The 16,662-nt window shown below is 50.5% G+C and overlaps 1 protein-coding gene across 1 annotated transcript in view; it reads right to left on the minus strand.

Annotated features, from left to right (window-relative positions):
* Positions 1–16,662, minus strand: part of ALX4 (ALX homeobox 4) — a 44,850-nt gene that overhangs the window by 11,049 nt on the left and 17,139 nt on the right. Inside the window, exon 2 of the mRNA XM_042038580.1 lies at positions 4,254–4,564. Within this exon, the coding sequence (XP_041894514.1) occupies positions 4,254–4,564 (311 nt within the window). The remainder of the gene's footprint in view (positions 1–4,253; positions 4,565–16,662) is intronic.

Below are 16,662 nucleotides of genomic sequence, written 5' to 3' on the forward strand. Positions count from 1 at the left end.
CCCACCACATTCAAGCCTCTTGTGCTTTTGCTCTCTTCTGGCAGCCTCACAGCATTCGTTCTCCCCATTGCTGTCCTCTCGCCCTGCTACCCTCCTCCCTCTGCTCTGCCTCCATCTGTCTGTGTTCAGGACCCCATCCCTCTGTGAAAGGCCAGGCCATCTCCCCTCTTGCCAGAGATGGCCACCAGCCCTTTGCTTTTCAGACTGCAAGAACAGAGCCAGAATTCATCTTTGAGTGCTGAAACTGGACACCATTTTATCAGTGGCCTGGAATGGGAAATTGGAGCCTGGGATGAGAGAATTGAATAACTTGAGCTTGTTTTCATTTCATGTTTAATTTCCTGCAGGCTTAGCTCAGTCTTTCCGCTCCTTCCACCAGCCTCCCAGGGTTTTATGGGGGAAAAGGGATCAAGATATATTACTTCTTGCTTTGCTTTGCTTTTTTTCTTTTCTTTTTTTTCCAAGGCGGTGATTTTGCTACAGCAGAGTTTGACATTTTCCTCTCACTTTCAAGCCCCCACCGCATCACAGGGTCACCACCAAAAACATTTCATTAACAGTCCCAGCAATCATAAGGCAGGCTCTGATGGGGACTGGCTGAGGGGTTTTGTTCCCTGGCTGTGAAGCCTCCTTCCAGCCCCATCCCTTTCTTCTCTCCCAGAGAGCAGTCCAGGAGGCAGATACTGATAACCCAAGAGAGATAAGCAGCCAGGGCCAGGCTGGCACAGGCTTGGGATGTGCCTGTGTGTGTGTTTCTATGCAAGAGGAAGGAATCATGTGTGAATACACGTCTACCTTGTTTTTCTACTGCTACTGCCTCAGACGTCTGCTGCAGACCTGGATGAGCTGGAAGAAGCTCAAGCAGTTGCTGACACCAAGCAGAAGTTCTTTCTGGGGCTCTGCAGCCACAGACATGGAAGAGGAGAAGAAAGAAAGGGGATATACGTTGTGTAGGACCTACATGAACACAGCACCCCTGTGCACCCTTGCAGGTTTGTGGCTGAGCCATAGCAGCCTCTTCCTGGCTGTGTGGCTCTGCCTCTTCACAGGGCTTATGCATGGCTCCCACTTTGGAAAACAGGGATGTGCAGTAACTTAATAGTACATGGAATCAAGGGGCAAGGTTGTGGGGGTTAGACAAGAAAATGTTCATTGCATCACAGGGGGAATTAGCTTTGACAGTGTCAGACACCAGTACAGATGGCTGGAAACTGGGGCAGGCAGGAAACTGGAGCAGGAGAGGGGCCAGGCCATGGAATGCCACTGCTTCACAGACTGCATGGTCCACCCCATGTATGCTGCTGGCGTGGGCTCTTCTCCAGGCACCAAGAACTCCGGCAGCTACTTCACTAATGTAGCGTGAGCTTGGGAAAGGGATGGAAAAATCAGAGCTGCCGCTTGCCTGTCCGGGCTCCACATCTGCTCCTGCCTGCAGTGCAGCTGGTTGTGTTCCCCAGGAAACCAAGCCTGGCCAGAGGGGATGACCTCCAGCCAAAAGCTGTGGGAGGGAGCATCACACCTTAAACCTGCTGTGTGCCCCACCTTTCTGCCACCTTGCTTTTCTTAGTTCAGCCTTGCAGGCAGCTGAAACTGACCTCCAAGAAATCATTCCAGGGAAGGATTATCCCTTAGATGACCATATTTTTCTTGGGAGAGGGACTACTGTGCTTCCCTCAAAGCCCATGGGGATGCAGTAAGCATGTGCCCAAACCCCCTGCAGCAGCCAGACTGTCTCCCAGCATGGCAGAGGGTGTCTGAGTACCTGGCAGCTATTTGGCTTGCAGGGGAAAAGTAGTGAGGGGCTTGCAGCTGAAAAGTAGTGAGGGGCTTGCAGCTAATTTGTGATTTCCACCCTGTAGCCCTTGGTTCTTGGTCCTTGCAGCCCGTGTTTGCTTTGCCATCCGTCTCCTGAGCTGCAGCCCCATGCCCGTACCCACTCTTGGGATGTGAGCTAATGGCCCTTGATGCCACACTGCTGGTGTTGCAAGACCCCCACAGAGCAGAACCGCCCTGGAGTTGGGAGACAAAAGTCAAGCCTAAACAAGCTGTAGCACAACCCAGAGCTGGAGACAGGCACTAGGGTGATTCGCTAGGGCTTTGACTCCAAAAGCCTCCCTCACGGGAAGCACAGCCCTGTGCCATCAGCAGAAGAGCCCTGTGCCACCTCAGACTGCACCTCCACACCTCCTCGGGGCTGCCACTGCCATGCCAGGGCTAAGCAGCTCGCTAGCCAGCAGCCCCAGGCCCCTGGGAACAGGTGTGAGAGCCCCTGAGCCTGGCAGCCAGCACCCACTGCACTGGGCACAAGGCTGCTGGTTCTCGCTCTCTAGTGACAGGAGTCTGCATTGCTACCGACAGCACGGCAGTCCTTCATCGCTGGCCATGGCCCAAGTCACCGGGTCCTTCCCGGAGAGCCGGGGAATGACTGAAATGCAAGTGCTTGCCCCTTTCACCAAGGGCTAAGTGCTCGAGCAGCCAGGCCACTTAGACTAGCCCTTCAGCTGCTCTGTTACATGAGCCCTGTCATCACCATCCCGAGTGAGAGGTGTGCACTGGCAGTTGCAAGAGCAGGGAGGCTGTTCTTGGCTCCCTGTGGCAACAGGCAGCAGGCACACTTATCTCAGAGCAAGCTGAAGCCCGTCTTTGCCAAATATTCTCCTGGCTACCTAGGGAGTTGCTTCTGCCCTCAGCTGAAGTGTTATCCAGTGGTAAAGTGGGGAAAAACCCCAAAATGAAGGGTCATGTGTAAGGAACTTGTAGATTGCATCTGCCTCACCTACCCTGGCTCTGATGGCCAGCCCTGCACACTGCCTGGGACGACACAGTAGCTGCAAACCCTGGCTCAGAAGCGAGCAGGAGGAGCTCACCGCCCTCCAGCACCTCATTCTCATTCCTGAGCAAAAGGAATTTCATGCACAGTGCAGCCAGTAACCCAATGCTATGCCTGGCCTCCCAGGAGACCCCATTAGCACTTGTGGTGTGTTCCTGGGAAATCAAGAGCTTTGTCCAGTGGCACAAGTAAAGAGCTGATATTTGTAGCACTGCCTTGCTCTGCCCATGCTGCCGTACTCAGCATGCTATGCTCGGGACCAATGGGAATTGCACTGCTGCCTGCTGAAACGTAGCCATGGCCAGCCTGAAGAGAAACAGCTGTGGGGAAGAAGAACACACCAGCCCTGCAAACCCATTTAGGCAAGCAGACAAGAAAAATCCTGCTTCTGGTTGAATCCAGAAGTAAATGCACAAACTGAAATGGACTTAAGCATGGATGTGGGCCTTATTTGTGACAACTACTTGTAAAGGTTAAAGCAGAGGCTGCCTGGGAGCTGAGAATATTCCTGGTACAAGAGAGAATCAGGTGTCTCCATGGGCCAATTATTCTTGATGCTAATGCAGGTTCTGGGGGTGGTGAGCTGCCAAATGCCTGCAGACGGAAGCCACAGGATTAGCTGTGCTGGAGAAAGAGCTGGCCACCAAGGCGTGAGCTGTGGATGTCTGCTCCATGCAGTGATGCTCCTTTTTGAACATGCTTCTGAGCCCTGACAGGCCTCCTGTTTAACCTTGACTCAGAGGAAAGAGCAGTAGTCAGAGAATCATTCCCTTCTCTGAAGTGGATTTCGGCTCTGCTGGCCCCCCAGGTTAGTTCAAGGGAGCTAGTTCATGAGAGCTGGCCCCTGTGTGCGTGGAGGTGATTGAGACTCTCAACGGTGTGGCTGTTTGACTCTCCTGCTCCTCCCAAGATGGTGGGTGCACCTTTTGCCTCTAGATCTCCAGCTTTCATGCAGCCTCAGCGCCTGCCAAGCAGGCAACACAAGCTGCCTCTGTTGTATCGCCTTATGGTCTCTGGTACTGAACTCCCGATCACCTCTGCATCCTCATCTGCCAGAACAAGCCCATCCTGTGGAAAAGCTTGCTCCTGCTCATGCTAATGAACCTGTGTTCCCTGCAAGTCTCCTGAAGAGAGCAGGTTTTGTGCAAGCTTTGTTCAGGGTGGCGGTGAGGCTTACCCACCTGCTGTCCCGTTAGCTCAAGGGCAAGAGGTTTCTCTGTGAACATTGAATTGCAGGACACCAGGCCGAATAAAGGAGCTGACACTAGTGCCAGATGTGGATGTACCTCCTTGTCCTTTCCCTGGGCCACAGGCTCTGATTAGGGCTTGGCTGCCTGCACCTTATGGTGGGGCTGCAAGGGAACCTTGGAGGTTTTCTGTGGCTCATCCACCCCTCACCCAGCCCCAGGCTTTCCCCCCATACCTGTACACGAGCCTCGGTGAGGTCTGTCCTCATGGCTAGCTGCTCCCTGGCATAGACATCGGGATAGTGGGTCTTCTGGAAGACCTTCTCCAGCTCCTCCAGCTGGTAACTTGTGAAGGTGGTGCGGTTCCTCCGCTTTTTGCCCTTGTTGCTCTCCGAGTCGGCCTTGTCCATGGGGCTGGGGAGGTCTGTGCTGGCCCTGTCCTGGGGCACTTTCACCCCGGCCTCCTTCACGCTGAGGTAGCTGCTGTCCATTGCTGAAGGGTCGGAGCTTGGCTGCAAGTCAGGCTCTCCCAAACTGCTTTCCTTACCTGTTTGGGTGGGAGATAAGGGAGGGAAGAGGGGGGCAGGTTTGACCAGGGGTAGGGGGCAGGGAGACAGAGGAGGAAACAGATGTAAATCTTTTGACCAGTTTTGCCCAGCACAGATGGGCAAGCTCTCTCAGCTCCTGCTCCCTCTCAGAGACTCAGTTGGGAGGATGAGCCCTGCACACTCACGTGCACACACCCCAGCAAGGCCCTCCTTCAACCTCCCAACAGCCACATCAGAACTGAACATCATGGAGCACTACATTCCTTGGTCCTGGCCACAGGAAAGGTCTCTGAGAGGTACCCATCTGCTCCCTGCACCATGCAGGTCCCCTGTCACCAGCCCATCTGTGCTCCCCTGCTGAATTACAGCGAGTAGAAAACCGGGAGTACGCAGCAGCCACATGTGGTGCTCGGTGGGGTCTGTTTTCTGCTCCTGCATCCTCAGGCAGTGGTGGTGTGTCAGCAGAGGTGCTCCTGGCTGACACCCCCAGTCGCCCCCACAGCCTTCTGGCAGGACTTGCCCTGCTTTTGGCAAGGAGGCCGTGAACGGGGCTCAGTGCCGTGGAAAAGGACAGTATGAGACACCTGCGGGAGCAGCACCCCCTGCTTGCAGGGCAGAGGGAAATGAGAGGAGTGTGACAGCAGTCTGGGGGGCTGTTCCTGCCTGACTGCCCTCAATAATCAGTAATTAATGAGATGTGACAGATGAGAGCAGTATGGCAATGCAGGAGGAGGAGGTTTCAACCACTGAACCAGTGAACCGGTTCCTTTCTGAGGCTTAGCAGCTACAGTAAGACCACCTTTGAGCTTTGTCACGGGGCAGATGCCTCCTCAGGCACAGGCACTATGTGTGTCCTCTCCTGCACACCTCCTGCCTCCAGTGACAGTGGTGTCCCCTTCATTAGCAAGAGTGATGCTATGCCATGGGGACCCATGGCTCTCCTTTATCTGATGCCACTGCTCTGCATTTCTGTCACCAGGAGAGAAAAAGAGGGATTTGTGTTAGCAACTGGCCACCTGGCATATAGTGCACAACCAAGTGTCACACCTGGACACATTTCTGGCTGGGATCTTTGGGCAAAAAGCATGGTAGCCCTACTGCAGGTTTTAACCTTGAGCCACCATGCTCAGTTCCTAAATGTGTGGGAAGTGGCACTGTGGTATTTTCTATCCATGCTCTCCTTACCAAGCCAAAGGCACATCAAGTGTCTCATCTTTTTTTTGAAATTTCACATTAGTCTATTTTCAAATGTTACCAGGCCAGGATCAGTCCTTCTGGGAAACAGCTGCACCATTTAGTGATGTCCCTGCTGGGAGCTTTTCCCTGGCAATGTCATAGCCAGGGTCATTAATGCCAGCTTAGGCATCTTAGCCCATGTCTTTGGCAACAGCCATTTTTTCCAGCACTCATCTCTTGTTACAAAATCCTTCTGCTAATTTGCTGTATATTTACAGTTTAGCCCTTCTGTGAACAACTCTGTCACATCTTCACAGCCAAAAGCCCATGAAAGGGCTTGTGAGAAGCTGTACTGTGTACAAGCCCTTGCCCACCTCTCACTCTCGCAGCTGAAAGGCTGCACTGAGGTGACTGGGATGAAACTAGAAGGATGAAATGTAGCTGTCACCCTCAGGCATGAGGCCCAGATTTAAGCTTGGGGAGATGAGCTATGAAAGGGATTTGAGAAGAGAATTGCCCAGGTGGTACAGAGGGCTTGTAGGCAGACCTTGGCTGAAGGCAGTGGAGTTACCTGCCACTTTCTCCCTACTGTGAATTCAGATTTATTGCTTTCTCTAATATTGTTCCCTCTGACTTTTGAGGAGCTCCCTGTAAAGCTTACCAAAGCTTGATGTTGTCTATCTCAGCTCTCTTTGCTTTGATCCTTGGGAACATTTTGCCAAAACTTATGCTCCCTGGGTTCCAGGACCAGTGTCTAGGCCAGTGACTGACACACTTCCTCCTCTTTGAACCTGCCTTCTCCCACCAGCTGACTTCTGGGGGATGCAGGTGGAAAGACCTGTCCAGAATGGGCTGGGACAGGGTCCTGTCCCACAGCCTTGGCAAATCATATGCTACGGACATGATATTTATAGTTTTCACAACTGAAAATAAAGCAGTTCCAGAAAGTCTGCAGCAATGGACTACCACCTATGAGAGTCAGTAGAGACAGAGGAATAAATAAAGCATTCCAAGAGGTTGAGTTTTTTTCCCTTTCTCTCTTTCTTTTATTATTTATGATGTCAGGAAGCTCAGTACATTTTCCCCCACGGCTTTGTGCTGGCTGCCTCCCTAACTCCCAAGCCCCCTGCAGCTCCAGCAGCAGCAAACACAAGACCTGACGCCTTTCCTTGGGAATTCCTCTGCTGTTTTTTATCTGCTTGTGGAGCTCAGCTATCTGGGGAATGGTCTGTGCAAACATACACACACACACACTCACACACACACACTCAGCTATCTGGGGAATGGTCTGTGCAAACACACACACACACACACACACACACACAGAGAGAGAGAGAGAGAAAAGCTCAGTGTCTGTTCTAGTTTCATTGACAGCATAGCTCGAACTGCAGCTGAGAACTGGGCCCCGGACTTTCAGCAGTGATGAGTTATCTCCATCACAAACTACCAGCCCCAAGGAGCAAGGACTGTCCCTGCTGCACACACAGTGGGTGTTCCCATGCCTGCTCTGCCAGGCCAGAGCCCTCCTTGCAGCTCAGCCATGCTGCTCTCGTGCTCCTGCATTGCAGCAGACGTGGGCTTCTTCACCTCTAGCCCCTGAGGGCCCTGGTAGGGATGAGCTGTTTCCAGGAGAGGGGCAGAAACTGTGGGATGGAGGGCAGGACAGCAGCGTAGGGAGGGCATGGTGTAAACGTACCCTCAGCTGAGCATCCCAAGAAGTAACTCTCAATCCCTAGAAACAGGCTCCCTGACCTCAAAACAGTCACGCTAAGTGCTGAAGTGAAACAAATTGCATACATCTGCATATGGATATGCCCAGACTTCCTGTAACTGGAGATGGCCTCAAAGTTTCAGTGGGGTGTCTGTTTCTAATCAAATCTAGAGAGACCTTGAGTTACATATTGTGAAGATCTCCATGACAAGGAGTTAATGTGAGCACCACTGCACCCTTACAAGCCCGACAGGACCATTTGGTGCCTCCTCCACTGCTTGCCAATCCATCCTTGCCCTTGTAGCAGTAGAAGGAGGATATTTTCTGGCTTCCCACAATTATACCCTGCTCTCGTAGTGCCTTGGCTGCCTGCTAGGCCATCAGCACTCCCAAGACCTTCCCTGAGTCATCCTGTGTCAGCTGCCAAGGGGCAGGGACAGTCCAGGATAACTGGGCATGTGAGCCCCAAGCATCTTGCAGCTCCTTTTGGGCAAGAGGGATGCCTGCGTTCTCACTTCTTCTGCAGGGGATGTGCCTTTCAAATCTCCCCACATCTGTCCTGGGAACCCTACGGAGGAGAAAGGGGGTGCAGGAGACACAAGACCATGTTCACATGTGACCATGAGGTAAGGTGCTGAGACAGCCGGGCATTGCGCTGCTCTGCTGACAAGCTCCCGGAGGGAACAGTCATCTTTATTGTGCTGTCAGAATGCTTGGATCCACAACCTGTATCCGTTTTGTTTCTCAGGTGTGCTATTTTGGGAGGCTAAAGTAAAATCTTCACAGCATACAATCTTATCCATGGAATTTAATTTAGAGCGAAATCAGCTTAGTGCATCCACAGGGCAATGGAGAGTGGGACATTTCCAACACACAGCTTTGGGCCCAGCTTGAAATGGTGGGTCTGCTTTGCGCAGCACATGCGTGACAAGCCACAGCTCCTGCACGATAGGCTCCCTCACACAGATGCCGTGATGGCAGCCCCACAGCCCATAAGGCTGCATGACAGCTACAGGGCCAACACAACCCAGGGACACAGCCAGCACAGGAGAGTTTCCCCTGGGCTCCAGGCAAAGAAGCCTGCTGGATCTTGGCCCTGTTAATGTACTGCTCCGGCAGCAACTTGTCCAAGCTATTACAGCCTCAGTGAAGAGCTGATGCTACCCCAGTCCTGAGATGCTTCAGGAATAGCCTGGAACACCTACTGGCTTGTGGCAGCTCACAGAGGCTGGCTGTCTGTGGACAGCCCATGTTCAAAGAGCATGGCATGGGTGGCATGGGGCTGCACCAGGCTGCCCCTCTGCTCCCACACTAAATGACATAGGGGCCTACTGCCTTCCTGTCCAAGTGTGGGCACAGCAGTGTTCCCCCCTGCCTACACCCAAATTCTATGGCCAACAATGCTGGCTACTTCCTGCTGCCTCTCCCTGCCTGCACAGGTGTGGTCTGACTCTTCATAGCAATGATGCTTTTAAAAAAAAAGCTCTTAATGTTATTCTTTCAACTCTTGCTTAAATACCAGTGTTAAAATTTTGCCTAGATAGGATTCAGGCAGTGTATTTTACACTTCTTACCAAGGCAGATTTGCACCACAGCCCAGCCAGCACACCTCAAGGACTTTGCCAGCCATAGGAACCTTATCCGACTCTTGTGATCTTGCCTTAACACATGCTGAAATCATTATACTTGTTTCTAAGCTGTCTGTTCAGTCTTCTGTCTCCTATCTGTCATTAAAGTCTAGAAGTCAGCACAAGGCTATTATTTAAAAAACATCCACATTTTGGGTTCTATTAGAAAAAACAAAGTGACTGGATTTTAGACATAAAAAGACCCAAATATTTAGGTTTATTTCTGTTCAGGGAGTCTGTGCTCTTGCAGTCTGCACATGTAGAGAAGATTTTAACACTTTTTTAGTTGTATGTGGCATCAGTGATTTTATTAGCAATGATCAGATGCTTAATCGTACTTTCACTCTTGGGCCTAACTGAGGTGTAAAACTGGGCAGCATTCATCTCTTAAATGCAGGTGGTAGAATTCTACACAGGACACAAACCATTGGCTTCATTCTGGAAGCTGCAGTTACCCTTTGCTGCTAAGCAGAAACTGGCTGGAGCATCTCCATTTCAACTCTGGATAAGGATGAGTACATGGCCTGCCCATCCCTCCCAGCCAGGGACCTCATTTGGTTGATTGTGCAGAACCTGAAGAAAGGCTGAATATGGTCTGTGCTGTTCCTCTGCTCATGGTACAGCATTACTGACTTCCCATAGTGCTCTGGAGATCACTGCATGGATGTTCTTGTCTGCATGGACACCATCCATCTCTGCTGAGCTTGTCAAAGCTGCTGGCACTGCTGCTCTGCTGCCTGCAGCCTCCTGAGGCTCTACAGAGCAGGGGGCACACACTGAGTGGCTACTCATGGTGAAACTCAATGTAAAAATAGCTGTGAAATACCTGATCACCTTGGGGAGCTAATTACAGACAGAGCAAAGTCCTACAGAAAAGTCTACTTGTAGAGAAATGAAAGGAGGAAAGGAGTGTTTCTTTCTACTGTGCTCCTCCTGACCACACCTAGGGCCCCCTCTTTGGGAAGAGACTTGTTTTTCTGATCAGAGCATACACCAGGAACAGGCCTGGAGCAGAAAGGTCTGAAAAACCTTCTGCTCCTGGAAAGCAGTCTGGGGATGATGCCAAGGGTGTCACACAGTGGGTCTATAGGCATTCTTTTGGTGGCCCTGAAGCCAGTGTATAACTTGAGTCACTGGCTCTACCTCCACTGTGTGCCTGGGAGACGTTTCAGTGGGAGTCAAATTCACTTCAGCCCTGGCTGCACTTAAGCCCTCTTGTTCCAGGCTGGCTAGTTCTCCTGGAGTAAATCACTGTATGAGTTTGGGGACAGACAGCTTCATAAACATTAACTCTAGTGCTGCTGAGAAGTTTACATCACAGCAAGCCTGGGGAATATGCACTATTTATTTGGGAAAATTGCCGTTCCTCTCACTTTTATTCTGATCTAGCTCTTTTCCCCCAATACAAACATCTGTTTTTGAGGGCATGTGTTGCTTTATTGCCTGATTAGCTGGGTTCACACACCCTGTGGCTACTTGGGGAGAGCTCAGCATTGTCTGTACAAGTGCAACATGTGCTGCTTGCTCCTCTTTCATGTTTTTTAAAGGACGCTAACAAAACTGGCTGTTACATAAACAAATCAATTCTGAAAACTCGGCATAGAAGCTGTGGCTAGGGAAAAAGGCACAGCTCACTCCCCAAGTCCTTTTTCATGTGGCCCATTCATCTGAAAAGCAGGAAAGTGCTGACTAGCAAATTTTGAAGGCACAAAAATGCTTCTAGCAACCTGCTGCAATTGCAGTTGACTTTCTGGCTCCCAGACCATGACATAAGGAAAGAGAAGGAGCAAGAAAATGTACTGCCATTGTGTCCATGGAGAGAAAATCAAACTGCTCCATTGCATACCATGGCTTCCTCACTATTGAATGTGAAGGGAGATTATTGCTTATGCCAATATTCTGGAGTTGGGCATCTCAGTTCTCTCTGATTAGTCCATTAATTTCCCAGTGACATGGTTTTGTCCCCTCTGACACCTGAAGGTCTTCAGTGTTGTAGGGGGTGACAGAGTGCCTTGGGGATATGCCAGGACCAGCCACAAGATGACTTTTTAAGTGGCAGCAGAGGGAAGTGACGGCCACCTCAGTGGCATCAGAGCCTCATTGGATCCCACACAGGCGTCCCTGGGCACAGGGCTGGGGGTGATCAGCTACAGGTTTGCAGCATGCCAGGCTATGTGCAAAGTTTGAAAGTATGACAGACAAGATGGGTCAGCTACTGCATTTTGAAATGTCTCATTTGCCACTGTAGGCATGTCATAAACAGCTAGGAAAAATTGTGAGTTTCTGCTCTGTCCTATTGTGTGTCTGCTAAAACAGTGCATATGAACCAAAAGCCATCTAGAACCTCTGAATTGATATGTCCCCGATGTGTACCAGCTAAGGAAGATGGACAAGGCAGGCAAGGATGGGAAGGAGACTTGACAGGGCTTTCAGTTTCCTCTTGGCTCTGGTTTTGATACCTTTTGGGTAAGTAGTCTCCTCCTTCCCAAGCAGTCCCGCATTGCCTTGCTGTGGCAGTGATCGCCTGAGGATCTTGGTTTTTCCCAAGCTCCTCAGAATCAGATGTGAGCACCTAACTGCTCTGAAGGCTTGGCTCAATGCTGAATAGACAAAATATGTTATATCATTAAGAAAAAAAAATCAGCATCACTGGTATTGGACAAAGTATTGAATGGTGTCGTCTCAGTCATAGACTCATACCTGCACACGAGCTAATAACAGTTTATTGGGATTTCAGTCCAAGAGTCCACAGATCCCTGGGCAAGTGAAAGGCAGAACAGACAGGCCCCCAGAGCTGTTTGCTGAAGACTTTTGTTCTCCACAGACAGACACTGTAGGGTTTTGCACACCTTGATGCTCTGTCCCAAAGTGGGAATTCTGTTCTGCTCCTGTCTGAGCTGAGTTTTCCTGCCCAATTCACCTTGTCTATCTTACTCTGGGATCGTTCAGTTATCCCACTGGTGTGTTTTAGAAAAATCTAGGTCCAGCAAGGTTGCTCCTCCCCTGCTTAGATGCTACCTCCAGCTCAGTTAGTGACAGTAGCATTTAAAGTAGCCAGGATTCAACCCCGCTCCCTGTGCTGCAGTCTTGTGAAGTCAGGCTCTGCACCTGGAGCAGGGAAAGGTAAGTGCTGGGGAGCTCTGGGGCTGACAGCAGGCAGTGCCACTCAGTGCCTGTGGTAGCACTGAGGGCTGCTCAGATGTGAGTGACAGATGAGGCTGATGCAGGGCTTAGGGATAAGCTCTCACTCTGAAAGGAAGAGCGTAAATGGTCCCATCAGATGCAGATTTATGTATTCATCTTAACCTCACCCGTGCTGCTTGGCCACTGCAAGGATCTAAAGAGATCCCTCACCTGAGCACTGCAAGAGAAAAGGGGGCTCTTCTCTGCAAGCTGTTATCTCCTCCAGAGGTTTCCCCTGCAGCCAGTCAGTGCCTCTCTCTTCCCCACAACATGCCCTGGATGTTTCCCCTACAGTTTCTACCCCAGGCTGGGTGCTGGGTGAGCAGGACCTCTGCTCTGTCAGGGTGAGAGGGAGGCATGAGGCAGTGGTGCAGCCCTCTGGGTCTCAGTGTGTGTGTTGCCTTCCATGCTAAGCACACGCCAAGCAAGGCACTGCCAGCCATCACCTGTGACAGAAGGTATAAATCAGCCATCTAGTTAAGAAGGGAGTGGGGGACTCTTCCTGCTGGTGAGACAAAGCTGCCTGAAGGGAGTTGATCCTTGTACTGATGTCTGGCTATGGCACAGTTTAATTCCCTGCTGCCAGCTTGCAGAGTGATTCACCCCATCCTGTGGGTCAGTGCCTGCCTGGACGCTGTTCACGTCATTTGCTTGGTTGGTCTGTCTGCCTGTCTCTGCGTTCTTCTGTCAGTCTGCTTTGCAAAAGCAACCTCTCTGCAGCAGAGACAGCAATGCATTGCTGAAGTTCAGCTGCCTCCCAGAGGTGATTTCTAGTTGCCTGTTCTGTGCTGCTGGTAGCAGGGCTGAACCTGCAACCTGAAATTGCCAGCTGAGAAGGGGGCAGGAGGAGGGAGATTAGGGCCATTTTGCAATGAGCTGGGCAAGAGCTCAGCTGCATCTGCATTATGGAGTCCTGGTTCAAATTAATGACAGATGAACTTCAATGGCTTGCGGGCCTTGGCCAGGGCGGTGTCCGAGCAGGCTCTGCCCAGCTGGAGCAGCCAGCCTGCGGCCCTAGTCCAGCGAGGCACTGCAGCATGTGTGTGTCCCTGGACTACCCTTCTGCTAAAGTGCAGTGTTATGTGCTTCAGATGGGCAGTCAGGCAAGCCCAAACAAATCCTACCAACACTGCTCCCATGCTGCTCCTTGTGCTTTCCAGTCTGGGCCCTCAGGTGCCCCCATGGAGAAGACCTGGGGACTCTTGAGTCTGGATGAGATGCTGTGGCAGCCCCATTGGGACCCAAATACAGCACAGCTCAGGGGGATTTGGGTGCCACCTGTACACTTGGAAATTGGAAAGCAGGAGTGATGGAAAGCTGGAGTAAAATCAGAAAACAACCAAAATTGGCTGAAGCTCACTGAACCACAGAAAGGGTTGAGTTTAAACATTGAGACAAAGTTTGGGCAAGATTTCTTAGCAAAGTAGTTCTGCTTTTCTTCAGTTTTATACAGCTGATTAGTAAAGAAAGGCCCAGACGAGGGAAGAAAAACCTTCAGCCTTCCCCAAACCTGCCTGTTCTTGGAAGAACATCTATAATTTATTTCCATTCCAACTGCACATTGCAAAACTCAAGGCCGGCCAGGTCTGGGAAAATTCCTACAAGCACTAGGCTTTGAGAAGCATTCCAGAAAGAAATTAGGTTTCTGGCTACCAAACCCACTAATTCACAGTCACCAGGGCTGGGAAGCAGACTGGCATCAACTTTTACTGGCAGATAGTAACAGGGCAGTAAAATCCCTAACTGAAGCAAGAAGCAGCACAACCAAACTGGGATCTTGCCAGCCGAGAAGGAAGACACAATAACCAACAGCAAACCTGAGAGCAGCAGGTTGTTTCCCCCGACCTTTACATCCTCTTCATGAGGTGGGGACAATGCTGCAGCCCCTCAGGGGCTGATGTCAATGGGGATGGGGAAGCCCAGACTCCTGACAGGATCTGAGGGTGGCAGCAGCAATCCCTGGTAGCCAGGGACTCTCATCCCTGGTCTCCAAGAGCCCACACGCAGTGCAGGAGGTACACAGTGACCTCAAGGTCTCTCTGATCTCAAGAGCTGTTCTGAGGTGTTGAGGGGACATGGCTGCACTGCATGGCCTGGCCGTGAACCACAGCGTATCTACACTCTAGCTGTGGAGAAAGGGCAAAGACAAAAAAATCCAACTAAGACTGGCTTGCTTGGAAACTCCAGCTGACCCTGACACAGTCTAAACAAATATTTTTTTTAATTACTCAGAATGCCCCAGTTTTCTTATATGTATCCCCAAAGACTGTCGTAAAATGTCTACGGAAAGGACTCCGTGAACCCCTGCTGCCCTGCTCTAGAGGCATGTATTTCAGCTCCAGCCAAACTGAAGTTTAATAAACCCCTGGCCTCTGTAGGTTCCCTCCAGCCTCTGCACCAAACAATTCTCCCCTGCCTCAGCCTGGCTCTGGGTCTATGTCCACCACAACTATTTGCCATGAGCAGCCAACTCCGCTGCAGCCTCCCATGGGAGACCACCATGAGTTGTGAGTGCTACGCTCATGTGCCTCACCTTTTTTTCTGCTGGGGCTGTGAGGAGTAGGGAAGGAGTGGTTGAAACTCTCCCTCATTTGTCATCAGCTCTGAAACATATATACAACTTAGGATACCTCTGGAGCTTTAGCTCCATATCCTTCATATCCCAGAAGAGAGAGGGTATATGTTGACTACGGGAGCCAGGTCTGGATAATCCAAGTCTTTTGAATGATCCCAATAGCTGATGCCAGCCACTGTGCTTTGTAAAATACTGGGAAACCCCACTTGCATCACGGTTTAAGTGCAATGCTTTCCTCATCCAAAAAGTACTTATGTGTTGTTCAATAATCTCCCTTTAATGAGGTTTTGCCAACTCATCAAGGAGTTAAAATGATACTGCATGACTTGGCCAATTACTCTCATGAGACACTTGTGCAAGAGCCCAAACACATGGTTCCCAAAGGAAAGGGATGAAAATTATTTACAGAAGCAGTGAGGCAAAGGTTGATTGATAATGAGGCACTCAGAGGAAATGGGATGAATGTGCCTAATATTCCTCTAGTAAATAAACAACAAATAGTATTCTCAATCAGCAACTCACATTTTTAATTTTGATCTGAGAATAGCAAGATTCACAGATTCATAGATTATTCTGAGTTGGAAACTCAAGGATCACTGAGTCCAAGTCTGAAGTGAATAGCCCATATGGGGATTGAACCCAAGATGCAGGTCAAATGACAGTTATTAAGGGAAAAAAAAATCCATTAGGTAGTACTGAGCAAGGAAAACATGCACAAAAGTGTGCTCTTACTTGTGAAAGGGGAGTCATGAATTGCTCAAAGGGTAAACTGTGCTTGTCAAGTAATTCAGAGTGCTATGCACTCCCAGGTCAGAGAAAGGGATTTAGTTTCTCTTGAGAACTACTTCACCTTGCAACACATATAATTGTCACCAGGGGGAAAAAAATGAAACAAAAAACCAAAAACCCCAAAATCCCAGAAGTTTGCATGAGCCAAGAGTATTTGACCTTTACTTTCTCTTCCACCTCTATGTTTCACTTCTTTTCCCAGACTTTGTGCCTGGTGAGCCGCATTCCCACAGTGTCTGCCCATCCTGCACATGCTCTCCAGCCACTTGACCCTGATGGCCAAAGTTACTGGAATCTGGCCACTCACTGAACTTGGTGGTGACCAAACCAGGCCAAGGTGTGGATCTCTGACCATCACCTGCACCACCAAATTCCTTTATAAAGCCACCCCGGGACTAGGGAGAAGTTGTTGCCCCTGGTGCTGTTGTGGCTGCAGATGGTTACACTGCGTGGTGCCTCTGCCAGCTGGAATGGTCCCTGGCTGCATGGCACCACAGTTAAACACAATGCCAGGACCAAACATGTCTACTGGACCTAAGAGGATGAGCAGCGAGAGTACTCTCTTAAGGGCTTTTGTGCCATTCCTCTTACTTTTTCTTCCTAAATACTTCTTGCTTTCTGGGTCTTTGGATCACATACACTGCATGCCTCTCTGTGGGTGAACAGTTCTCCATTTTCTCGTCGTCATCCAGTGTTTGAAGGTGATCATTATTTACTGCATGGCATGCACACCCTATTCAGCAGTGTCCTCTGGGCTTCCTACGGCATCCACTGGGCTGTGCCGGAGGGTCGTGCGGAGATGCCTGAGTCACAGCGAGCCCGGTGAGGTGAGGCCCTGCTATTTCTCATGTTGTGTGGATGGCAAAGGGAGACAGAGCCACCAGGCACACACAGACACTCTATCAAAGCCTGAGTTTTAAAAAGTACTTAGTGCTGTCTAATGCTCTTGCAGCCTGGAGGTAAAGGTCCTGTTGGCCTCAGCTGTGCCCCTCAGGTGCCTGAATCATGCAATGCCTTTGTATCTTGGCCAAGTAG

Source organism: Corvus kubaryi, unplaced genomic scaffold (assembly GCF_017639235.1).
Source record: "Corvus kubaryi isolate FWS band 111438036 unplaced genomic scaffold, C.kubaryi_AGA036_p1.0 37392, whole genome shotgun sequence".
In the NCBI taxonomy this organism is placed as follows: Eukaryota; Metazoa; Chordata; class Aves; order Passeriformes; family Corvidae; genus Corvus; species Corvus kubaryi.